At 44.5% G+C, this 26,125-nt stretch overlaps 1 protein-coding gene across 2 annotated transcripts in view; it reads left to right on the forward strand.

Annotated features, from left to right (window-relative positions):
- The first annotated feature begins 4,713 nt into the window (after positions 1-4,713).
- syt3 (synaptotagmin III) overlaps positions 4,714-26,125 on the forward strand; it is a 37,956-nt gene continuing 16,544 nt past the window's right edge. Inside the window, exons 1-5 of one of the 2 annotated variants that reach the window (XM_019889918.1) lie at positions 4,714-4,792; positions 4,882-4,988; positions 20,698-20,816; positions 21,969-22,288; positions 25,735-26,124. In XM_019889918.1, coding sequence (XP_019745477.1) covers positions 22,138-22,288; positions 25,735-26,124 — 541 coding nt within the window. In that variant the 5' untranslated portion in view covers positions 4,714-4,792; positions 4,882-4,988; positions 20,698-20,816; positions 21,969-22,137. Of the gene's footprint in view, positions 4,793-4,881; positions 4,989-14,414; positions 14,757-20,697; positions 20,817-21,968; positions 22,289-25,734; position 26,125 lie in introns of those variants that run through there. The other variant, XM_019889917.1, reaches the window with a different exon arrangement.

The raw sequence follows: 26,125 nt of genomic DNA on the forward strand, positions 1-26,125 counted from the left end.
CGTGTGAGTGTGTGAGCGTGTTTGCAAACTTGCCAACGCCATTTTATAAATTGGGGGTGGTGTTGTATGTACCGCACATGAGAAATATGGCGTGCGTTGCCGCTTATCTGTATCATCCATTTTCTTGTGATTCCAATCTGGCAACCCTGACTTTGTGGTGATTGGTGCTCAAAGCTAGCGCGGAAAGCAGATGCACGATATAAACTGCTCAACATCATCCATCCATCCATTTTCTGATCTGCTTATCCTCGCGTGGGTCGCCAGGCATGCTGGAGCCTCTTCTAGTTGACTTCGGGCAGTAGGCGGGATTCACCCTGACCTGGTTGCCAGCCAATCACAGGGCACGCATAGACGAACAACCATTCGCGCGCCGCTCACACACATACCTATAGACAATTTAGAGTGTTCCATTAACCTGCCATGCATTTTTTTTTTTTTTTAATGTGGGAGGAATTCGGAATACCCGGATGAAACCCAGCAAATTCCACACAGGAATTGAAACCTGCACCTCTGCAGTGTGTCATGATTGTTCTGCTGGTGACCAACAGGTGGCATTGGAGGGCTTCTCCTACAGAGTCGCACCTGTTGGTCATCATGTCATTAGTTCTTTTCTTTCAAAAAGAACGCCATGTCGACCACTCGGGCTTGGATCGTGTTACTTTTGGTTTGTTTTATTGATTTAGTTTGTTCAGTGCACGTCTAGATATTTTTGTTAATACAATCCTGCTTCTCCTGCTTTTTGGGTCCACGGACTCATGACACTTTGAGGCGGACATGCTAACTTGTCGTCCACCATGCTACCCACACACATTGTGCAGTGCAGTTTTCCCTACGCATTTGCATTTTTTTTTTTCCGAAAAAGTTTGACTAAGCAGTAGTGGTCACTAGCTGAGACATATTACCTTCAGAGTTCCTCCAGTGCCCTGAACTTTTTTCACTTTTTGAAAAATTGCTTCCAATACTCTTCTCTAGTTCTGTTTAATTGCACAGTAAACTTCAAGTAGGCGTGGCAACAAACGGTGCCAAGCCTTTACTTTTTTAAGAATTATTGAGTAATGCTAAGCTTCTTGTGAAATGACTTATGATGAGTTCCCCATAAGGAGCTTGTCTTTTAATTTTTTTTTTTTTTTTGCAAGTCAAATGAAAAAAAATATCTCACGGCACCATTGCCCATGATTTGACTGCTTCGGAGCAAAACTCAAGGTAGGAGATGTGATTTTTTTTCCCCCCCCACCTTCTGAATGCTAATTTAATTTACACTGATGATCATTCAGAAACTTACCTTGCGCAATATTATGTACAGCCCTTCGTTCGAGCTGCACTTGGTTTTTTTTTTTTTTCAAGTGCTCTATAAATAAAGTTGAGTTGAATCTTTAAGCCTCTCCACTCTTGATAAAGTTTCCTTGTCGGATGCAGGGTGCACTTAAGGAACTGCGATGATTAGGCGTTCCAGTGAACCAAATGAATAAAAGGTCTTGTGACACCTCAGGAAAAAAAAACAAACAAACGAGTTTAAGTGCGCTGCTTCACGGCAGCCAAATAGCGAGTGGGTGAAGACGTCCCTCATTTTCTTTAGGGGAACGTTTACGAGGAACGACAAGCTAAGTTGATGACCGGAGTGCTTGTTTTTCTTTTGGTCTGCCATTGAAGACTTTGCTCGCCTCTTGGCCTCAGTTCACCAAAGCCTTTAAATGTTATTAACGTCAAACGTCCCCGGTGGCCGTCACTTGCTGAAAAAGAGTCCTTCACTGGGGGGTGCGCCCGTCATGCGTTGAAAACTTGCCAATGGGCCGTCATACGCCGAAATGTATTGGGCGAGTGGCTGGGCTCCTTCCGTGCCGAAAAATAATCGTTGAGGAGCTGCGAGCGTCCGTGATGGCCAGGATTGGACTGTAATTTAACAGGCGTTCGGGGAAAATTAACATTTATCCGACATTACCGATAGCCGCCCGGCTCCTGGAAACAACAGCGACTCAAAAATACTTGTACATGTGGGAGTGGAGGTAAAGACGTACCAGCTCGGACACACTGTGTAGCAAATGCATAGTGGGTAATCTTTTTTTTTTTTGTGGGGGGGGGGTTAATTTTTATTTTATCTTTTGTTCAGTAGCAGGTCCTTTTGTTTATGTTTGGGCATCAAATTTTGACGCCACACAGCGCACAAAATGGCATAGACAAACAAGTTTGGTAATTTAAATTCACCCATCTGTTTTGTCAGTGTATCTGCTTCCAATTGGGGCTGATTTGAGCGAATTTCCTCGCCCAAATTTGTGAAAGTACAAGCCAAGTCTGGTTTCGCCTAAATTTGCCATTTTTTTCAGGGTGGGATTACGATCGGAAATTGACACGAATGGTTGGTTCAAACCAAAATGGCGGACTTTGTTCACTTTTGGACAATGGGCTGTTCTGTCATGACAGCAGTTCTGATCAATTTTTCGCCAACTGATGAAATTATTGTCTGACGGCTATTTTTTTCTAATAAAGGGCTCTTTTTTTAATGGTTTGTTTTTTAATGTAAACACAAGGGACATACTGAAGTACAGTGGCTCTAATAGGACCAGAAAGTTTAAACTTCACTAAACTAAGTGTTTGATATCTTCCAGCAGAGGGCGCTATGAGATCATCAGCCTCCCCAAAGAGGCTGGCGGCCTAATTGGAAAATGTATTTTATTCCCTCATTTCTCACGCACCGACTGCTCGCAACTTTGCGTCGTCATGACAACGGAGAGCTACCGAGGTGGCGCCTTAATTAAGAGCAGCAGAACCCGCTGAGGTGACTAGCCTGAGTGTATGAATGCTCCATGTAACATCATGTAGTATGATGCCACTTGTGCATGTGCGTGTTGGGGAAATAGTCACCTTCTTGTCAGTTCTGAAAGATTGCAACTTTTTGCTTGTCACGTACAGGGAATCCTATGGACAAATATAAATGTGACACACAGACATGCACACATAGACACTCCTACAAACCAACGTGTACACTAGGGTGGTCCACATTTTCATGGCAAAAAAAAAAGTTTGTCGGATTCGTCGGGCCGGGTCGGAATTCTTGTCGATACTATGGTACAAGGTTCTGTGCAAAATTTCATTCCGATCTGATGATATTTTCCCGTCCCGCAAAGCGGCCAAAGTTTCCACCATAACAACTGGTCTCAATAGGGTGAACATGTGTATTTTAACCGTGTATTTTGCCATGCGTGACACTGGCTGGGCTGAATGTTGCCCGAACGATCACCTCCTGACTAACTAACCATTCCATCGCTGCTCTCAGCAGCCGGAGACAAACTCAAACGCACGCCTAACACACAACGGTCACCTACTGGCGAGCTAATATCTTTCAATTGAAGTCGAGAATCGCCGGAATTCTTACTGGACGCTGAGCTGAGGACGCTTTTCGACATCGAAAAAAAAAAAAAAAAGAAGAGCACGAGGATCGGCAGTTCCTGCTGGGCCAGGAGAAGCGTTGCGTATTGCGTTAGTCGTGGCTGTGCCTGCGTTCAGCATGGCCGCTGCAACTGCAAGACGCTCACGCTCAGCCACCGAAGTGTGGCTTGTTGGGCAGCCCGAAGCTCACCACGGCTCGTCGGCGCGCTCGTCACCTACGGGTGGTGAACGACTTTGCGGAGAGGGGCGTCGCCCTCATCAGCGCGTTCTGCGGCGCCATTACGCGCGACGAGGAACAGCGACAGCACCTTCTGCAGGTCGTGGAGCGACACCGGGCGTTGCACCCGTGCGCGAAGTAGGCATGGGATGGCACGCACGGCGGATTTCGTTTTTTTTGCGGTCTAACAGTGTCACTAGTGTTGATGGACATTATAGACAGATGGACAGATAGACAGATGGACCAGTTAACATGGACCAACAATCTCACCAGTGTTGAAGGATAACCACGGTTGCCTTTTTTGCAATACATGCGTTCCTGTCTTCCGTCTTTGAATTATTCCAAGTGCGAACTGAGCAAAACAAAATCCTTACTGTACGGGAGAAACCGTACTACCATTCAGCCCCGTAACATTCTTTCCATAGGGGAAACTTTGGTCGCTCTGCGGGACGGGATAAAATTATCCGATCGGAATAAAATTTTGCACACATCCTTGTGTCATAGTATCGACAAGATTTCCGACCCGGCCCGACGAATCCGACAAACTTTTCCAAAATGGACCACCCTAGTGTACACCGATGCTCGCACATGTAGAAACACAAACCCTTGCATTGAAAAAAAAATATATATCCATTGGATTTACGAACATGTACATCAGATGTACATGATTAAATGTGGTAAACGGATATACAGTCATTTTTTTCTTCCTCGAAAATAAACAAATGATGTGCTCCATTCTAATCACGTGCAACCAAAAATCATGTACTTTATTTCAGTGTGTGACACCTCTCATGTCATTTTAAAGGGTCCTCGACACCCCCGCCAACATGCCGGGAAGTGCACATGTTGCCTGGCTCCAGCACAATTGACTCTTGAACGTCGTCTCGGTGGAAATTCACGGCCGAGGCGAGAAAAAGTGCAGCGAGTTACCGGGCCAGAGAATCCCAGAGGAGCACGGAGGGCACAAGTGAGGTTGGTGGCAACAACAGCAGGAACGAGAAAAGTGGCAACCTTCAATGAGAACGAAAACGTCAAGAGCAAGCAGTAATGACAACTAGCAGTACTCAAAAATCCCACCTAAAATCTCCTTCAACCGCAGCCAGGGAGGGATCCCTGCAGACATCCGCAAATCAGGCGCACAGAACGAGTGGCACAAGGGCACAGCACAACAACCTACTCCAGAGGACCAAGGTGTGTCACTATGTGTTTGTCACTCCAGGGGTTCAGCAGTCAAGCAGGGCAAATTAACCCTTTTTTGTTTTGTTTTTTCCCTTCCACAGCCTGAGGGGCACGCACGCGCGCACAGCCGTACACGCAGTCCTGGCTGGGCCGGGATGCAGCAAGCCGCTGAAGCGCACCGGGATGCGTGATGACTGCAGCGTTCCAGGTGAGGGAATGTGTTTACTCCGCTACTGTCAAGCACAGGAAACATCACGGCTCAAGAAAACAAACAACTACAATACGAGTGAAGCGCAGCCCTCCACCAAGGCCAAACGGACACCTTGAGTCAGATAAAACACCAACTGCATGTACCCTTTAAGGAGTCATGACTTCAATAATGAAAAATGCATTTAGCATTGTGAACTAGTCAACCCTGTGAAGCTGCAGTACACCAAAACGTAAACGATTCTGTCTTTGCCACCCTTTCACACCGAAATGTGCTTTCTGGCAGCTATAAGGTTAACTGACACACTCGCATCCGGCTGCCAGATGGTCGTGGGGCGTGCTGACAGCCCCACACACACACACACACACACACACACACACACACACACACACACACACACACACACACACACACACGCACACGCACCCACAGTGTTGCCACATCAGCATGGTGGCGTGTTAACAACATTGAGCGCCATTCCCATGTCGTTTACATCCTTTTCATTTCTTGGTCTCACTCTGATGCTCACAGTTAATTGGCTGCCATGTCTTGGCGTCTCATTAGCCGTGTGACACCTTCCCAACGTGAATTTCCACAGGTACATACGTCCATAAATTCTCATGCACCGGAAAGTCCTGCTGGCATTCGGCAACGTTTGTCCATTGAGGATATAAAAACAGTGTACCCCACCCTCACATTTTTCTCTTGAGCGCCCCCCCCCCCACCCCGCCCTCATTCTCAATTGAATGTGTTTGGGAGAAATGTGGTGGCTTTGATTGCTGCCTCAAGGCAAAGTGCTTTGTTGGCGTGGCCCGACGATCCATACGCCAGAAAAGCGGAGTTGAAAATGCTTGTCTTCTGGCCGCGCACGACTGTGTCTCCGCCCAACAACAGCAACAAGGAGATGAATTACAACAGTAACGGCAAGCGCAGGAACAACAGCAACAGAACAAAAGACCGTCAACCACCGGAGTTAGAGCAACAGCAGCCATAAAAGCAAAGGGGAAAAGAGCACCAGCAACAACAATAATACCACAAAAAGGAACAGTAAGAGGGACGAGATCACCAGTAATACTAAGAACAGCAGGAACAAGAACACTGGTGCTAACGAAACCCGTAAGAAAACGAGCAACAAGAAGGATGAAAAAGGCAATATGAGGAACACTAATTAAAAACAAGACGGGCAAGAGCACATTGAACAGCAGAATCAACAACATCAACAGCATTATGGACAAAAATCCCGCTAACAACAACAACGATGCAACACTGAAAATAGCAGAAAAAGCAACAGGGACAAGAATAGAAGCACTTACAGGAAGACCACAGGCTGGGACAAGAAAATCAACATCAGAAATAAGAACAACAAGAACACCGTAAACAGGAACAAGAACAGGGAGACACGAGGGAAAAAGAACACCAGCTTTAACAAGAAGACCGCAGGAACAAGAAAGAACAACACCGGGGATAGAATCAAGAACCCCTGCCAAAGCAACAGGCAGAAGAACAGCGGCAAAAAGTTACCTCAACAAGAGAAACAAATGCACCAGCAGGAACAAGACCACCAACAGCAGCAAGAAAGCAACAGCAGACGCCAGCTACCAGAAGAACAGTCACACACACGCAGTTCCAGGTGCATGATTTATGCTTGAGGAACAGCCCCCGCTTAAACGTGACACTAACTCTTCTCATTCGTCCGAAGATGACCTTGTATACTTTATTGTGCACACTCTGCTATATGCAGTCTTGTCCCTCAGTGAAGGTTCAAGACGCATTTTGGTGATTCCCCCCGCCCCCCCTAAATTTTTCTTTCCAAGATTTTTTTTCAAGGTTTAATCACTTCCTGTAAGTGTCTACTTACAGGAAGTGATTTCCCCGTCACTTTTCCCCGAAACTCAGCATTGTGATACTACAATCAACAATTGTATGTTTGTGATTGTGACTGTGCTCATTGGCACATCTGATATTCTGTACTTTCTTTCAAGGAATGCAGCCGAAAGATGATCTTTTTTTTTCCCACACGGAAACAAGTGGTGTGTATAAAAAAAAAAAAGTGAGTGATGGGTGACGGTGGGAGTGGCGACAGACACTCCAAAGTGAACGGAAGTGGTGGGCGACCAGATAGAGGGAAGGTTGTCACGGCAACGGGTGATCATGAGCAGAAAACGATGTACAGGAGCTGGCGGAAGACATGACGTGCCGACGCCAGAAAAGGGGATCGCGTTGGGAGCAGGGGAGGCTGGCAGGGATGAGGGAGGTAGGGGGTGGTCTTAAAAAAAACGAGAGACCTCAGCCAGCCAAGTGTACTTAAAGCCTTTCGCTGGCTAAGGAGTTCTTCACTGTCGGGGAGCCATGAAAGTGGAAGGAAGGGAGCAAGAGGCTAGTCAAGGTCATAAGCCGTTCAAAAGATGGACAAGGCAAACAAAAGCTCAATTTGAAATTCCACCTTCATTATCGGTATACACAAAAGGGCAAGGAGATTGAAAGCTCAGTTCGTACATTTTGCCTTGGTATTTTTTACTGTCCCATTAAAAAGTGTCAGACTGTTTTACTATGACAGTTAAGCGGTTATTGCGATACTAGCAGTATCGTGATATCAGCTCCACACTGTATTTCATCAGACTGATAGTTTAGTGATACTAGTAGTGTTAATACTAGCATTAATGTGTGATGAAATGTATCCAGTATGATTTGTTGTTTTACTCTGAACCGTAAGTAGCTTGTTTTTACACTTGTATACCATTGCCAGTCCACTTATTTTGTAAAGACTTGTTGATGTTGACAGTTTGACGCGAGAATGGATTATTTTCGACAAGGCTGGTTAGCTGTGGTGGCTATTAATCATTCGGAGACCTTTAGCGAGCTGATACTACCTAAATGCTAACAGTCTCTGTAAAGGTCAACGGTCTTTTACTTTTAACTGGTGTTGCCTCGGTGAAGAATGGTTTGCTTTTCTCATACAATCATTTTGTTTACCTGCGACTTTACTTGCTCTAGTTCCTCGTTTGAGTGAGGCTAAATGTGATGGGAAAGATTTGAGACCATTAGCTTTGTCATAATAATTGTGGCATTGGAATACCAACTGTCATTAGTAGTATCGCGATACCGACCGAACTGTGATACTATCTATATTATCTCTGGAGCGATCATCCAGTTCATGATAATCGACAATACTAGTTATATACCAGCACTATCAGGATACTAGCAGTGTTGAGCTACTGTACTAGCAGGATCGTACTACTACCCTTTGTGAGATATCGAAGGTACAGTATTGTGATACTAGCCGAACTGTAACACTAAGTTGTAATGCCAGCTGTGTAAATAGCAATATCATGACATTAGCATTATCCTGAAATTAGCAGTGTCATGAGGGTAGTTGTTTCGTGATATTAGGATTACCCTGGTGATCAATGGTCCGCCTTCGCCATCCAATCAGTTTGTTTACCTGCAACTTTACTTCCTGGTCTGTGTGACACTGAGACAGATGTGATCTTGTGCTGTCTGGTTTTCCTGCTGTGGAAGCCAAACTCTTTGAGCTCTGGTGTCCTCGCCGCGTCTGTCCCATCTGGCAAGAGAAGATGGAGCAGATGGACGGACACGGAATGTGGTTGTTGTTGATGATGGTGATATTGTTGTCATCCATCTGTCCGAGAGTGAACGACGGTGTGCAAATGTGTTGAATTGTCAGCACTGGCCACTAATTGACTTTAGGAGGCAGCAGTGGCCCGTAAAAAACAAAAAAACAAACAAACAAAAAAAAAAAAACCTCCTGAAGTTGATGTACTTCCATTATCTCACATAAACAGCAGAACCTTGTACAGTTGCCATTTTTGTTTTTTTCTTTTTTTTTGAGGAAGAAGATGAAGTGGAGCAAATCACAGACTTAATAACCTCCTCCTTAGCATCCCTGCACCCCCTTCGTCTTATATTAAAATAGTAAACTTTTCCCTAAACAATGGAGCCTGTTATAGCTACAGAACTCATCATGCTCTTTCTAATTTACCGCCTCTAGGTGTCCCAATACTTTTTTCACAATGCCAGATAAATTTCACAGTATATGTGACAACGGCGGTATCATGATACTTGTGTAGGGTTAGTAGCTGTAGTTACTCATGACATTGGCTAGTATGATATGCTATCACAGTACTAGTGTTATCTAGCTGTTTCACGAGCTGAGCGGTATCAAGATAGTAGCTGTATTGTGATCCTCGAATAGATGCATCCTTATACTACCCGTATCAAGGAGCAGTTGTATTGTGATACTAGCTTTATCATGATGTTACCTGCATTGTGATATTAACTGTGTTTTGATGCTACTTGTATCGTGCCACCGGTAGTAATGTGTTCCGTGATATTAGGATACTTGTGATACTAGCCATATCATGATATCTGCTGTATTGTCCAAGGTTTATCGTGACACTAGCAGTATCCTGTACGTACCAGTATTTTGACCCTAGCGGTATTACAAAGTTAGTCTTAACGTAAATTTATTGGTATTAGGATGGTACTAGATGTATCATGATACCGGTGATTGTGATGCCTGCGGTATAGAGATACTGAATATACTGCGATTTGAATGACAGTATACGGTGTTATGAGAAGTATCATGATACCATCTTTTGACAGCAGCAATACTGTGACATTAGCTGCATCCTTATACTAATTGTATCATGATACTAGCACTTGTGATATTAGCAGTAGAGAGCTACGAATTAAAAAATGCTGTATCATATTTTTTCTCCTATCGTCATCATGAATTGCTCCCAAACCAACACACCTTACTCCAGAATGCCTGCCCGTTTGGCTTGTAAGTAGGCATATTTTGTGTGTGTGTGTGTGTGTGTGTGTGTGTGTGTGTGTGTGTGTGTGTGTGTGTGTTAGAGCAGATGATTTTCTCCTTAAAGAAAATTCAAACAAGGTTTCTGGGTTGGTTGTTGCTGCTTGTTTTTTTAAATCCTCCCAACTGGACTCCCATTTTTTCTTCATCATTATCATCATCAGCCTCCTCTTCCTCTCCTGCTGTCTCTGTTGACTTTCTCGGTGTGTGCTCTGACATTTGGCCTATGTCACAATTTAGCCACAATTAGCGGAAAATCACGGCCCTCCACTGCAGGGGTAGAAACACAGGAAACAATGCAAAAAAAAAAAAAAATACTGTAGATAACTCCTGATGTCTCTATGCATCTACTCATGACAGACATACCACCAACATTTCATTTGAAGAAAAAAAATAATCTACAGGATGCGACCAAGTCAAACGGGTTGCCTGGGCTCCTAGTGCTGGCAACCCACGCATTGCTGGCTTGTTGTGCCACTTCCTGTTTATAATGTGAGTGACAGTTCATCAAGTCCGTCTGACAGCTCGTTAGCGAGGCGGGGGCCGTCAGTCATCAGGAGAAAAAGAAAAGGCAGAATGAGAGGCGATGATGAGACGAGAACCGTTCTGAGTGCTCACTTAATTAGCCTGCGCATGCTAAAGAGATTTAAGCCAAGCTACCTATTCTTACCTTTGATTGACACTGTCAGAAAATGCTAAACTTAACATAATTATGATATTGTAAAGTACTGCATTGTCGATGACCTTATCAATACAACAGTAATAACAAAATATTGCTGTACTGTTATAGTAGCGGTATGATACAAGCTCTAATGTGATACGGTACTTGTTTTGTGATATGAACAGTATTGCGATACGAGTGATATCGCGATACAAGCTTTATTTTGATATTTGTACAACTGAGATACAAACTTGATCTATTCTTAACGCTAACATCGTGGTATGAACAGAATCATTACATTAGCAGCATTGGGACACAAACGGAATCTTGCTACTAGATGTAAAGTGATGCTTTAGTTATTATTGTGTTACTTTTTGTATCATGATACTGGCAGTAATGTGGCACAAGCGGAATCATGATACGGCATAGGGTAACCGTCGTGCTTCTGGTATATGGATGTTGCATTCTTTTTGTCCAATGAGATTTCCTCTCTGTGTGTTGCCATGTCTTCCCACTGCCTTCAGAACCACATGTGGTGGCCCACGATGACATCTGCATTTTTCAGTACTCTGATTGGTTTGTCCAAGCAAAATGTGTTCCAGCCAGCCCCAACCAAAAATCTGTGTACCTTATTACATTCAACAATCGGCATCTTTCAGTTGCATTTTTGTATATTTTGTGAAGTTGTGAGACAAATATTGATTCTGAACTGCATCAGATGGTGTATGTGAAACGTCACAGTGCAGCGGTCACATTTTCTTTAGCATTGGTGTTTTTTACTACCTTCGACGTGATGGAGGTATTAGCGGGTGGATTAGCTTGGCTAAGTCCCCAGTGAAGACTTGCCTCAAGAAGTCATGCATGTGCATAATGGGGAAAAATCCCGCTGTGAAAACAGGTTCCAAATAACAAGGATGTCTTTCCACTTTCCCTAAATTGCGCCGAAGTAACCACACTGATTGTTGTTAGTAACTAAACAAACTTTTCTCAACAAACAGAAAGCATTGAGAAAGCAGTCAGAAGTTGCTATTCCACTATTCACCCGTGATTGATTTTATTAGTCGTTAAAGTGATAGAAATTCCAAAATAGCGCATAACAAATTAACATCAATTACCCCATTCAGTGCCGTGCACATTTATATTTCTCAAATGGAATCCGAGCGTGGTCCCACCCAGCTTGTCTGTGAATCTGCTGTAAATCGCTTTGGATTTCCGATCAGCACAGCTTTTGGGTGGAAGTTAAAGATGAGGCGGTGAATCTTGTCTTGTCATTTCGGTTATAAAGGAGAGCAATGCCAACCCATTGGAGGTTGGACCACTTTAGGCACCTGACACTCAAACATGTACATGTTACGTACTCTTATCTAAAACCACTCATAAATTAAATCATCTTTAACCATTGAAATGCATAGAAATGCAATTAAAATTATTTTTGACAAATCAGATGGCATATTCTTTTGGTGAGTTTGGTGCTTCACAATATTGATCTTAAGAGATCAGTCAAAACGCTGTAAAACAGCTGGTAGCGACTAAGCGAAATGTAAACTTTAGTGCGTTCCGATTAACGAGCCAGTTAAGAGTCAATCCCTTAATTTTTGTTTTGTGGAATGCTCGCCTTTTGCTTGCCAGGGACAGGGGAGGTGTGCTTAATGAATTGTCTCTTGCGTGCAATGAAGTGGCAATGGCAGCGCGCCCAACGCATGCATGCGAGAATGGTGGCGGTGGGCCGTCTTGAGGGGCAAACGCGCCACTTCTCTACCGCTTACATAACCACACAGCAGGCTGGCGTCGGGCCCGAACCCGAGGCTGAGGGCCCCCCTTCGCACACGCTCTCTGCAGGGACGCCCACCAACACCCCTCCACCCCCACCCCACACCCCCCTAACCATCTAATCACTTTGTCTGATAACTCTGATGAGATTTCTCCTGATGGATGCCGTATGTTACGGAGACGGACATCTCGCTGACATTCCAATTACATTTTCCTCACCGCTTGATCAACAAATCAAATCAGATTCTCTCCAGGAAAGGAGACGCAACGGCGCCTTGCAAGGGCAACGCCGTTTTGGGAAACAAACCGTCTCTTGTTAGCCTTGGTGAGATATTAACGGCTTACGGACTAAATGGAATCATCGACGACGACCGTTTTAGCTTCTGCACTCACTCGCTCATGGTTGTGATCGACATGCGTGCCGGATTTGGAAACATTTGATGAGGTTTACAGTCACAGTGATCTGGTGGTACCAGTTGTATAATGGCACTACCGCAGTCTAAAGACACGGGTCACAAATAACTCAGTTTCGGTTTAAAAAGGGACCAACCTGCTAATTGGGACACTTTGACCTCACATTCTGGATTGTTTTGTCCAAAACAATTCAATTCTGGGGGTGAAATTGACCCAAATCGCGGGTTGGTCCCTTTTGACCCAACTGTTTTTAGAGTCTCAGTGTATATTGGTTCTAGCTGTATTGAGCTACTGGTTATATCATGCGAGCAGTATCGTAATAGTAGACATAGTGTGGTACTAGCTGTATAGTGACACTGGCAGGATCATAGTACTGTACTAGGTGTATCATGTTACTAAATGTATCACAGTACAACTTGGGTCATGATCCCACTTGTATTGTGATATTACTTGTATTATTATCATATTCTGCCATTTCACAATACAGGCTGTATCATGGGACTATTTGTACTGTATCATGATAGTAGTGGTATTATTTCACTCCTTGTATCGCAATAGTCATTATTTTCTGTCACTAAGCATTGTATTATGAGGTCTATCTTGATACTGGCTGTGAAGTGTCATCATGCCAGGTGTATCATGCTACTAGGCATATTGTGCATATAACTTGTATCATGATTGTATTGTGATCCTAGCAATACAATCATACTTGGAGAATCTTGGTACTAGCCGTATCATGATACCGGCTTTATAAAGACTGAATTGTATTTTGATACTGATTTTCTAATGAGACTATAAGTACCATGATACCATCTGTATCAAGGTGTCTTGTTCGTCATGCTGCTAGCTCTATCATATATTCTTGGTATCATGGTGATACTGGTGCATGTGATACTACCCGTATCATGATACTAGCAATACCGTCCTCGAAACTTTATCGTGGTCCGAACTGTATTATGATATTGGCTGCATCATGACGCAAGCATTTTAGCAACACTGGCAGTATCATGATGATACAGCTGTATCATCCGAACAGTGTCGTGACACCAGCTGTGTCGTGGTACTCGTAAGTCCAGTAACTCTACTGGAACCACACTTACACACAGAGCCTTCACACCATCACCACAACCATCGAAACACCTCCAGGGACCTATCCAGCAGCAATGGCAGCGCTATTGTTACTATAATTATGACCTGATCACAGCTGTAACAGCACAGATGTCATGCTATATGTAGGTAGTGCGGGCGCACACACACACACACACACACACACACACACACTCACACACACACACACACACACACACACACAACACTTCACACACACATCAGTGTGTCTTTAGTAGAGGAGAGAGAGAGAGAGCGAGACAGGGAGAGAGCGAGGCAGAGAATTAGTATTCCGAGCACAGGGCGGGAAGCTGAGAGCGAGCATCCAGCAAGGAAGGAGGAGGAGGAGGAGGAGAAGGAGGTGGTGGGTTCGGAATATTAGAGCGAACAGGAGGGCTGCCATCATTTGCTCCATTTCTCTCCGGCCTCGTCAGCTCATCCTGGCGCGTGCGCGCGTGCGTGCGTGGAAGAGAAAGAAAGAAAGAGGTGGGAGAAAAACAAACGCTGGGACCGCTTGCTTTTTTCCGCTGTCCCCCCACACACACTCACACACACACACACACACACACACACACAACACTTCACACACACATCAGTGTGTCTTTAGTAGAGGAGAGAGAGAGAGAGCGAGACAGGGAGAGAGCGAGGCAGAGAATTAGTATTCCGAGCACAGGGCGGGAAGCTGAGAGCGAGCATCCAGCAAGGAAGGAGGAGGAGGAGGAGGAGAAGGAGGTGGTGGGTTCGGAATATTAGAGCGAACAGGAGGGCTGCCATCATTTGCTCCATTTCTCTCCGGCCTCGTCAGCTCATCCTGGCGCGTGCGCGCGTGCGTGCGTGGAAGAGAAAGAAAGAAAGAGGTGGGAGAAAAACAAACGCTGGGACCGCTTGCTTTTTTCCGCTGTCCCCCCACCCCCCATCCCCTCCAATTGTGTTTTTACCTGACGTGACGGCAGCAAGCGACGAGATTCGTGCACGTTCCACGGTAGGAACGCGCGCACTCTCACACGCAAACATCCTGTGACGCGCACATCAATGTTTCATTTGTAGCCCGCACGGCGTCCTTGTTGCTTTTCTTTAATTTTTTTTTTTGTGCACGTACTGTAGACGCTCCAATTTAGTATTATTTTTCTGGGCCATCAGCAGACGTTCTTGGATGACGCGCGCACACGCCAGGTTTACGTGCGCGGCCGACGACAGTCTCCGCTCCCCCGCTAGCAGATCCCGCGGGGCCACGCCCCTTTACCTTGACCACCGAATGTGATTCATGCTAATAGGCGCGTGTTTGTGCTGCAAAAAAAAAAAAAAAAAACGGTCCCAGTTGGAGCAAAACATGGCAGCCGGTGTGTATAGTGTAGAACCTCAGCAGCGTATTTAAATAGAAATACATGACCGATAGCAGTCAGTTAGGGTGGAGCTATCATTACCTACATGTCGTCAATATCCAGCCTGTCATGGCACAAAGACGGTGTCCGGGCCTTTAGACGAGAGGTGACGTGAAAGTCGTGACCTCTACCTTCCAAGTGAGAAATCGGCCCGTTTGTGAACCACAAAATGCCAGAAGGAAAGCGGCCCAGACAGAAGCAATCGAAAGCAGAAACATCCCATTAGGCAGAACCGATGGATTAGCCTGCCGCGTCAGAGATAAATGAGCCAACTAGTGCTCGTTAAACTGCCCGAGTCCTAAAAATAAAAAACAATTGAACTGTATCTTTGTACACAAAGAGGCCGTGAAGATGGTTGAAGGCGGGTTGTATTGATCCATATCATTCCTCGCCGAAGCAACAACATGTTTTATTCAGTGTGCACGCCACTGTTGCTTTGTTTGGCTCTAATGATGGCACTTTGCTGTCCGAACGTTGGCATTCCTATAGCAAACACACACCGGATGAAACGAAACCTTGCACTCTGTTGAAAACATCTTGCTGGGGGTGGGATTTTTGGTTAGCCCACGTGGAAACATCCTCATCCAACCTTTCGCCGCCATTCTCAAATGTAGTCGAGGTGTAGGAAGAAATTCCTTAACCCTGTCACTTGGGAAATAATCCCCCATAAATCTTCTGCTTGGGTTTGGATTTGTTAGTTGCGAGTCATGTCTATGCTTTTGTTTCCAGTAGACTTGAACGGTCTTCTGCCTGGATTCCATTTAAAAGGCTGCAGCTCAGGTTCTGCCCACAAAAAAAAAGATGAGAACATATTACTCCCGTCCTAAAGGATTTACACTGGGTCCCACTCAGCTGTAGAATAGTTTTAAAAATTCTGCTACGGGTTTACAAAACACTGAATGTCTTTGGTCCTTGAATACATTAAAGAAATGCAAATTGAATATCAGAGGCCAGCAGACTCTCGGGTCAATTAGAGAACCTCAGAGTCCAAAGCAAACACGGTGAAGCGGCATTTAGCTGTTATGCTGCACACAAATGGAATAAGCTAGCAAGAGAACTACAATTAGCCCCAAGTGTAAATGGTCTTAAAACCAGTTGAAAAAAAAAAAACTTTCCCCCTGTACCTACGATTAAAGTCTTTTAGAGCATTTCGAGAATCATTTTTTTCCAGAATCATGTTCTTGTGCTGGGTGTTCCTTTAATAATTTTAGTAAAATTTGAGTTTCTCTACTATGCTTTTTTTAAATGTCTAATATTATTTTTTAAAATGCGAATGTCTTAAATTTGTTTGCCTTTTAATGTTGCTTTGTCACTATGTGAAGGTTACCTTGAGTATGAAATGCATGATAACACATCAAGATACTTTGCCTTGCCTTCACTCGGAAAATAATTCCTCGTTAATGTTTTGCTTGGCCCGTTGAGTGGTCGTGGGTTCGATCCCGGCTCCGGCCTTCCTGTGTGGAGTTTGCATGTTCTCCCCGGGCACTCGTGGGTTTTCTCCGGGTACTCCAGGTTGCATGTACACTCAAAATTGTCCCTTGGTGTGAGTGTGAGCGCGGATGGTTGTTCGTCTCTGTGTGCCCTGAGATTGGCTGGCAACCGGTTCAGGCTTTCCCCCGCCTACTGCCCGAAGACAGCTGGGATAGACTCCAGCACACCCCCATACCCCCCACCCCTGCGACCCTTGTGTGGAAAATGGACGGATGGATGTTTTGCTTGGGTTAAAGCTTTTTTTTTTTTTTTGTTTGTCTTTTCTCAGAATCTGTCAGTGAGGGAATTCCGTTGTCCTTGTCTTCCCTCTTGTCACACGTGCTCTGAAATTTTCTACTCTGCACTATATCTGAAAGTGGGATTGCACAATCCCATCACTGTGGAAAAATCCCTTATAAACCTTTTGCTTAGGTTAGTAAATCTCAATCTGAGTGTCCGAGCAAATCATCCTTATCTTTCCTCTGGGCCTTTCCCAATCATTCCCAAATTCAGCCAAGGGGTATCAAGAGATTCCATGACTTTGTCACTCGGGAAATAATCATTTACAAATCTTCTGGTAGGGTTGGGATTGTCTTCACTCTGAAAAAAAAATGTCTGAGTCAGGGAATTCCAAGGTTCGTGTCTTCTCTCCTGTCAACCGTACTCATAATCTGCTCATTTCTAAATCCAGTCAAACTGTAAAGAGAGATTCCACAATCCCGGCACTCTGGAAATAATCCCGGTTAAATGTTCTGATTCAACTAGAATTTGATGATTGCATTAATTGGAAATCTCAAAGCAAGGGAATTCCATCATTCTTGTCTTCCCTCTCCTCTGCAATTTTCAAAAATAGCCAAGGTGTGTTATTCACACCGGATTAAAATATTTGACATGCCCGCCGCTTTAGAAATAATCCTTCATAAACCTTCTGCGTGGGTTGGGATTTGTTGTTAGTCTTTCCCGGAATCTCTGAGCAAGGGGGAACCCATCATGCTCGTCTTCCTTCTCAACCTTTCCCAGCCATTTCTAAATCCACAAAAGGTGTTGATAGCGATTCCATAATCCCGCCACATTGATAATAATCCCTCCTAAACCTTTTGTTGTTTCTCTTTATCACAATCTCGGAGCAAGGGAATCGTATCTTTAATCCAGTCATTCCCAAATCCAGTCTGGGGATGAAGAGAAAGTCCATATTCCATCTGTTGTGGAAATAATCTTCTGATAGCATTGGGATTTTTTTGTTGTCGTTTCTATTGATCAATTCCAAGATGGTAAAGAGCCATTTACAGGTCAAATAATTTTTTGGGGGAAAAAAAAAAACGTAATCTGGAATTAGGATGGATCTCTATTGTTTCATGGAGTTCTCCGCCCACCCGTGTTGTGGGAACTCCAGTCCACTGCTGGGAATGATGCAACATAACCAGCTCATCGATTTGATGGCCTCCTGAATTGAAATAGTAATGGAAAGATGGAGTCATTAAAAAAAAAAATGGAGGCTAGAGCTTGTTAATGGTTAATTGGAGGTTGTCAGTTGAAGTTTTATCTTGGCCGCCCTCCTTTCCACCTGTTCCCTTCTCATCTAACCAGCCTATTGTCTCCTGTGATTTTCCTTTCGTGTGCCATAATGAGAAGCCAACCTTGTCCGATGGCACGGTTGCAACTGGGCGGCCCTGCTGAGAGTATCGATCCCAAGCGGCGCGTGAGACTGTGGAGCGTCTGCGGGAGGTTTTGTGTTGCCGCGCGTACACAAAAGGCTCCTTTATCCTGTAGTCATGGAAATGTTCCGCTTCCGCGACCCGCGCATACTGTGGCCGAGTTGGTTAGCCATTTTACCGGTAACTGGACCCTTAGAAACCTTAAAAAAAACATTTGACATCTTACAGCCAATCAGCAAACAAAATACCGTATTGGCCCAAATATAAGACGGTGTTTTTTGCATTGAAATAAGACTGAAAAAGTGGGGGTCGTCTTATATTCGGGGTCAAGACCTTATACCCATTCATGACGCTAGATGGCGCCAGATATCATTGAAGCGAATGCTGAGCTTGACTCCCCAGGCCAAAGTGAACCCCTGCCACGAAGAATAAAAACAAAAATAGGGGTAGCACGGAGAAGAAAAATAAAAAATAGCGGTAAGAAGGAAAAGAGAAGAAAATAACAGAAGCGATAACAGAAAATGGAGAAACGTCGTGACGATTTGGAGAAAAGTGGGTCGAAGATCGGCCAGGTGAACCGGCAGCTGAGGAGAAGTTATGGTGTAATTTCAAAAACCAAAAGCCATTCATTTACGAATGTGATTGCACTTTAGATTTGAATGAGGCAAAATAACATGCTTTTTCTCTCAAATATATTGTTATAATCATTTGTTTCAGATGTACTGTAATTATGAAAAAGTGGGGGTCGTCTTATAATCAGGGCCGTCTAATATTCAGGCCAGCACGGTAAGAATTCGAGAAAATCATACCGTACCAAACTAAGCTAAGTAACGCCCTGACTATTCTGTATTTATTTAATTTTTTCTCGGCAGATGCTGATTCCAATACAGTATTTGGCAGAATAAAATTCCGATAACATAAAATAATTTTTCACGTCATTTTAGGATTGATTGGAGTGAGAAAATGCAAATCGTAGTGCCCCGAAATCAACGGGGGCTGCACTGCTCAGTGGTAACAGGATATCAGTGGATGTAAACAATGTCTTTGACTGCCGGCCCAGCCCGCAACCCCCACCCCAGGCTCGCGGTCTCTTCGCTACCAGACGGCCATTGCTCATCGTGAGACATGCTCGTTTAAAAGCCACTCAGACAGATTTACTGGAGCGCGGACCCATGTTAGCAATATTGGATCTTTTTGTTGTGCCCCCCCCTCCCCCCAATTTTGAATTCCACAGCACGCTGTCACGGCCAGATGAATAGACTAAAGTGCTTCTTCCTTAAATGGACAGACGTGACAGTCTGCGACCATTCAAAGCCGGCGGGACTCGGCCTCATTCTTGCCCGATGCGGACGACCGGCGGATTGACCGATTGATTGATTCACGCATTGACGAGCACTCAGGCCGCCAGCTGCCACTCAAAAGACAAACGTCTCCCCGAACGGCATCCAGCCACCGATGGATCAATAGTCCAGCTTCGCTCCGACGCGCTCAGAAAAGTCGCTCTTCAAGATGGCCTCCTGCCGCTCTTTTGCCTGCTATTTATGTGCCCCATCTGACACGTTGGATATGACATGAAGCACATGTTTAAAATGGTGGAAATGAGCATTTTGTGTCCCAGGCCAACCGTTGCTGCCAAAAAGGACTCAACCAAAGTCTACCACTCGGAGGAATTGAGGATTTGTGATAACTAGCGCCAGTGATACTGACAGAAATGTGCTAAAACGTGGGATGTTAGCGTTTAGGAATTAGAAATTAGTGCAAAGCATATTAGCCTATTCTGTGGGCTATTTATGTGCCCCATCTGACACGTTGGATATGACATGAAGCACATGTTTAAAATGGTGGAAATGAGCATTTTGTGTCCCAGGCCAACCGTTGCTGCCAAAAAGGACTCAACCAAAGTCTACCACTCGGAGGAATTGAGGATTTGTGATAACTAGCGCCAGTGATACTGACAGAAATGTGCTAAAACGTGGGATGTTAGCGTTTAGGAATTAGAAATTAGTGCAAAGCATATTAGCCTATTCTGTGGAACCAAGTATTTACTATACAAGCGCAAAAATGAATGGAAACATGCTTTGTGACATCGGAATCAGAAGTGAGCATTATTAACACTGTCTAATTATATTTTTAGAAACAACTGTAATACGTTATAGTGTGTGCGAGTGTACCTAATCAAACGTCCTGTGAGTGTGATTGTGATCTTCACGTCCCTGGAGGTGTCCAGGCTGTGAGAAAGTAAGAGTTTCAGGCTCTGACCTGTTTTTTTTTTTTTTTTTGGTGTGGGGGGGGGGGATATAAAAAGTTCAAAACCAAAATTTTCCCCAGGAGCTCATCAGCATGCGACTTACTGGGTTTGGAACTTTTTATCCTGGTTTTAGACTCCGATTGGTGTCTTTTATTTGTGTGCTTTCAGGTGATGTCAGGCAGCTTGGAGAGTTCTGTTCTTCCAGGAAGTCTGTGCTGATTGGCTGATTGGTTTCAGCCACAGGAAAATAAAGCGAGCTGCTTTAGCAACGTGACAAAATGCCAAAGGTTACACTCACACACACACACACACACACACACACACACACACACACATACAGACTTTACACACACCCGGGATACATTAGTGCGCCATGAGACCTCTAATGGTTTGCGGTGGAACATTATCAAATTTCACTTAATTGGTGAGAAAATTATTTATCAATCACAAATAATGTGTTTGTCCATCTATCTATCCCAGCAACTTATAGTGACAGAAAAAACAAATAAATGATCTTCTATTGGATGGCAAAAAGTATTAAATTGACATATGTATCCTCTTTTTGTGACAATTTTGTTTGGTGGTGCGCCGTGCGATTTTTCGAACTTACCGTAAGTTATGTATTATATATAATTTGACATGAGACATACGGGACATTATCAAATTTCACTTAATTGGTGAGAAAATTATTTATCAATCACAAATAATGTGTGTTTGTCCATCTATCTATCCCAGCAACTTATAGTGACGGAAAAAACAAACAAATGATCTTCTATTGGATGGCAAAAAGTATTAAATTGACATATGTATCCTCTTTTTGTGACAATTTTGTTTGGTGGTGCGCCGTGCGATTTTTCGAACTTACCGTAAGTTATGTATTATATATAATTTGACATGAGACATAGTTCAAAATCCAATCATTTAATTCCCGTGAACTTTCCAAGTCCAGGATCGCAATTGGACTTTCCGGTTTACCTACGAGGAACAAAGTACAACACCCCAATATACTTCCCAGTAATTTCGTTTGGTGGTGCGCCGTGTGATTTTTCAAACTTAAGTTAGGTGCCTTGGCTCAATAAAGGATGGGGATCACTGCTCTAGGCATCAACATGTACACACACACACACACACACACACACACACACACACACACACACACACACACACACACACACACTTGTAATGCCCACAACATGTCTGCCTCGACTATTGCTTCAGTTATTTTGACATGAGACACAGCTCAAAATCCAATCATTTAATTCCCATGAACTTTCCAAGTCCAGGATCGCAATTGGACTTTCCGGTATATCTACGAGGAACAAAGTACAACACCCCAATATACTTCCCAGTAAAATTTCCTCATACAACTCCTTAGTACACGTTCACAGCAGACATTTCCAGTGTGAAGACCGATGTTATTGATTTTGTTTTTCCCCCAGACTAAGTGACTCAGTGGGATCAGTCACTCCTTCATGGGCCCATCATCATTCCGGTCCGTGTGATTCCGGCCCCGACGTTAACGGGCTGAGCCTTATCTCACGGGTGGCGGGTTGAGGCGCTGCGCTGTGACTGGCCGAGTGCGGGCGAGAGTGCGATGCAGATTGGAGGATGTCGGGCGACTGGGATGAAGACTTGTGCAAGAAGGCGCTGATGCTGGTGGAGGAGCTGTGCTTCAACTCGCCTCGTGGACACAGCCAGAGCGAACTGTGCCAGGAGTTCAGCTACCTGCTTAGGGGACGCAACAGACAGCTGGACGCAGGTAAGGAATCTAGACCCAACTCTACCAAACTGAATTGGGATTTTCTGGACAAGTGCAGTTGATGTGAATGAGAAGGCCTGATAGGTGTGACGTATTATGTTGGTCATGGTTTAGGACTCTAAAAGAATATGCTGGTGGACTGGTTAGCGCTTCGGCCTCACAGTGCAAAGGTGCAGGGTTCGATTCCCGTCTCCGGCCTTCCTGTGTGGTGTCTGTATGTTCTGCCCTTGCCTGCGTGGGTTTTCTCCGGGTATTCCGGTTTCCTCCCACATTCCAAAAACATGCGTTGCAGGTCAATGGAACACTCTGAATTGTCCCTAGGTGTGATTGTCAGCGCAAACGGTTTTATGTCTATGCGTGCCCTGTGATTGACTGGCAACCAATTCAGTCTGGACCCCCGCCTACTGCCCGAAGACTGCTGGGGTAGGCTCCAGCACGCCCTGCGACCCTTGTGAGGGTGCGCGGATCAGAAAATGGATGGATGGAAGAATATGGTGAAATCCGCGCCGGACCAAACTGAACTAAACTGGCGGAAACAAGTATTTGCACGACTATCTGAACTGAAATGAAGCAAAAATGAGGATTTGATTTACCCGCACAACTCCTATCAACTAAAAAGAGCCCAAAAATGGGATATTTGGCATCCTCTCAAACCAAACCGAAACGTACCACTCGGTGGCGTCCCGACCGCTGACAATGGAATGACGCATGTTAAAAGTCAACTGAGGATGTGTGCTGTGGCATGTGTGCTGTCGATGATCTACGTGGAGTGCGCTCCAGCACGCCCTGCGACCCTACATGAAATATTCACGGCCGCATCTCGTTTCTTTTACGAGCCTCCGAAGAGTCTCACGACGAGAGCTCTTTGATTGTGAGCTCCGATGGACTCGGCGTTCGTCGGCGAAGGCTCTTACGCAGATTGGCGGCGCACGTCGCCATGTAGATTAGCCCGGATTGGTCACCGCCTCGGGAGATTTGCAACTGGAAATGTCAGGTCGCAGCCCAAGGCGATTGTGTCGGAAGTCTGCGAGGCCCTCGGAGGAGCGTAAAAACGGCTTTGTCAGCCGAGCGGCGGGCGGTGGCGACGGGATGTGATTGACAGCATGTGTCAGAGCCCGTCGCGACAAAGACAAACCTTCCTCACCGCCATGCTGCTCACACACCAAAACGTGCTTGACTATGTCGAGAGACGCTTTGGCCTGAGAGCAAGATCTTTTTTGGTCATTGTTGAGGGTTTGTTTGTCTTTTTTTTTTTTTTTTTTTGCTGGTTCTTGGTGTTATTTTTCTTTTGTTTTGATTGTCTTTCCTTAATGAGTCTGCTGTTTTTACTTTTATGAACAGCTTTTTATAAGCGACTTTGGTTGTTTTTTCAAGTGCTCTGTATAAAAAGTTGAATTGAGCAGTTGCTCTTTTTTTTTGGTTCAGTTTTGCCTTTTATTTTTTTTTTAATCAAACTTTTTATTGAATTTTTTTAAACAGTTAGAAAAAAGAAAAACATGGTTTATTTAGTTTTTGATGGTTGTTTTTGTCATTGTCATACGTCCTTCATTTGCTGGGGGGATTGCTTTTGTTTTTGATTTGTTTTCCCCTTTGGTAATACTTTTTGTGTAGTTTTCGTATTTTAATAATGGCTTTGAATCTTGTGGTTTATTTGTATTTGTTGTTTTTGACAAATGTTTAAAAACTTTTGTGGTTTGTTTTTTTTCTTTGATTTTTGTCTGTAATGATGAATTTGTTTTTTATTTTGGTTTTGATTTTAGGTAGGATTTGGTCAGAATTAATTTTGTCTCTGTTTTGTCATTGGTCATTTCTACTTAGTTGCTCTTTTTTTTTGGTTCAGTTTTGCCTTTTATTTTTTTTTTAATCAAACTTTTTATTGAATTTTTTTAAACAGTTAGAAAAAAGAAAAACATGGTTTATTTAGTTTTTGATGGTTGTTTTTGTCATTGTCATACGTCCTTCATTTGCTGGGGGGATTGCTTTTGTTTTTGATTTGTTTTCCCCTTTGGTAATACTTTTTGTGTAGTTTTCGTATTTTAATAATGGCTTTGAATCTTGTGGTTTATTTGTATTTGTTGTTTTTGACAAATGTTTAAAAACTTTTGTGGTTTGTTTTTTTTCTTTGATTTTTGTCTGTAATGATGAATTTGTTTTTTATTTTGGTTTTGATTTTTCTTTTTGTCTTTGATTTTAGGTATGATTTGGTCAGAATTTATTTTGTCTCTGTTTTGTCATTGGTCATTTCTACTTTTTGTCTTTGATGATTTTTGTCTATGATCGGTTTGATCTTTGAGGATTGGTTTTGCCCCTTTTTTGCCTTCATTTTGTCCTATTGATTGTTTTTGTCGTTGGTTTTGTCATTCATTATTCTCTTTATTGTCTTTTTTTAAACATAGAATCAGAGCTATCAATACATCCTGACATGTTGGCCCCTACTTCCATTTTTGTTTCCCCCCCCCCCTATATCTGCTCTCCCCTTCAACTCCCCCCCAATCAATACTTGAACCTTCCTCATAGCCCTCGCCAGCCTCGGCCTTAAATCACCGGTTGATTATTTTGTCGTTGATGTTGTCTTTCATTATTCTCTTTGTTGTCTTTTTTTAAACTATAGAATTAGAGCGCTATCAACACATCCTGACATGTTGGCCCCTACTTTCATTTTTGGTTTTTTTTTCCCCCTATATCCGCTCTCCCCTTCAACTCCCCCCAATCAATACTTGAACCTTACTCATAGCCCTCGCCAGCCTCGGCCTTAAATCACCGGCAGCTTGCTTTTCACCCACCTCTCCTTCACACGTGCTCGTTTTCATTAACTTCCTTGGGACAAATGAAAAGCAGGAACGGACGCGCTGGCCAAGAACCATCTCCCTCCGTCTATTATTGTCCCCAGAGGCACTCGTAATATTTTTTCGCCCTCTCGTGGGGCTGACTGAGGCGAGTGCAATATGAAAAAGCCCTCCCGAATCTCCTCCCACCCCCGCGTCTTTGCAATCATATCGCTGAGGAACAAGTGCCGATTAATGACATACACAGACTGATGAATAATTCACAGGAGGCAGGCAGGCAGGCAGGCAGAGGGCATCATGGGAAAACTGCCAGCAAGCAGCCGGCGTTTTCCAGACGCTTTTCACAATTCCGCCGCCGAGTGATTGAACGTCTTGGCCCAAGAAAAGATGACCTTGAGAAAGAGAGACTTTGTTATTTATTTGATAACTTGAGTCCAAATGGGAGCCTCGCTCTCAAAATTGCGTGACTTGGGGAATTGTGGCCCTTGTCAAAGTGTCAAAGTTAGCTTGTCAACTAGATGTTTTTTCTGTCAGTCATGCGTTATTTCGTCAATTGGTAGTGACTGCAGTTACTCAGTTCTATAATCTGTGTGCCAATTAGTGTCCTGGCTTTCCAATCAATGTTGTTTAGCTAACGAGCGTTCGGCGTTGCATTTGCAGAGATCTCTGTGAGCCTGCTGTCGGTGATCGTGACGTTCTGCGGCATCGTTCTGCTGTCAGTGTCGCTCTTCGTGTCGTGGAAGCTATGCTGGCTGCCGTGGCGGGACAAGGAGGGCGGCGGTCTGAGCCTGACATCGGGGCTGTTGCCCGGGAGCGCCGGCGTGGGCGGCATGCCCGGCTCCTCCTTTCTGCCGCCGCTGCTGCAGCGCAAGGAGGGCCAGTCGTCGTCGTCGCTCTACCCCTCGCTCGGCCAGCAGGGGCAGCACCACCCGCACTTCTCCGACCTGGTGGGGCTGGAGAGGGGCGATGGCGGCGGCGGCCTGGTGGGCGGCCCGCATGAGACCCAGGAGCACTCCTACCTGGACATGGACTCCTATCCCAATAATGCTGG

The sequence above is a fragment of the Hippocampus comes genome, unplaced genomic scaffold, assembly GCF_001891065.2.
Source record: "Hippocampus comes isolate QL1 unplaced genomic scaffold, H_comes_QL1_v1.1 scaffold326, whole genome shotgun sequence".
Classification (NCBI taxonomy): domain Eukaryota; kingdom Metazoa; phylum Chordata; class Actinopteri; order Syngnathiformes; family Syngnathidae; genus Hippocampus; species Hippocampus comes.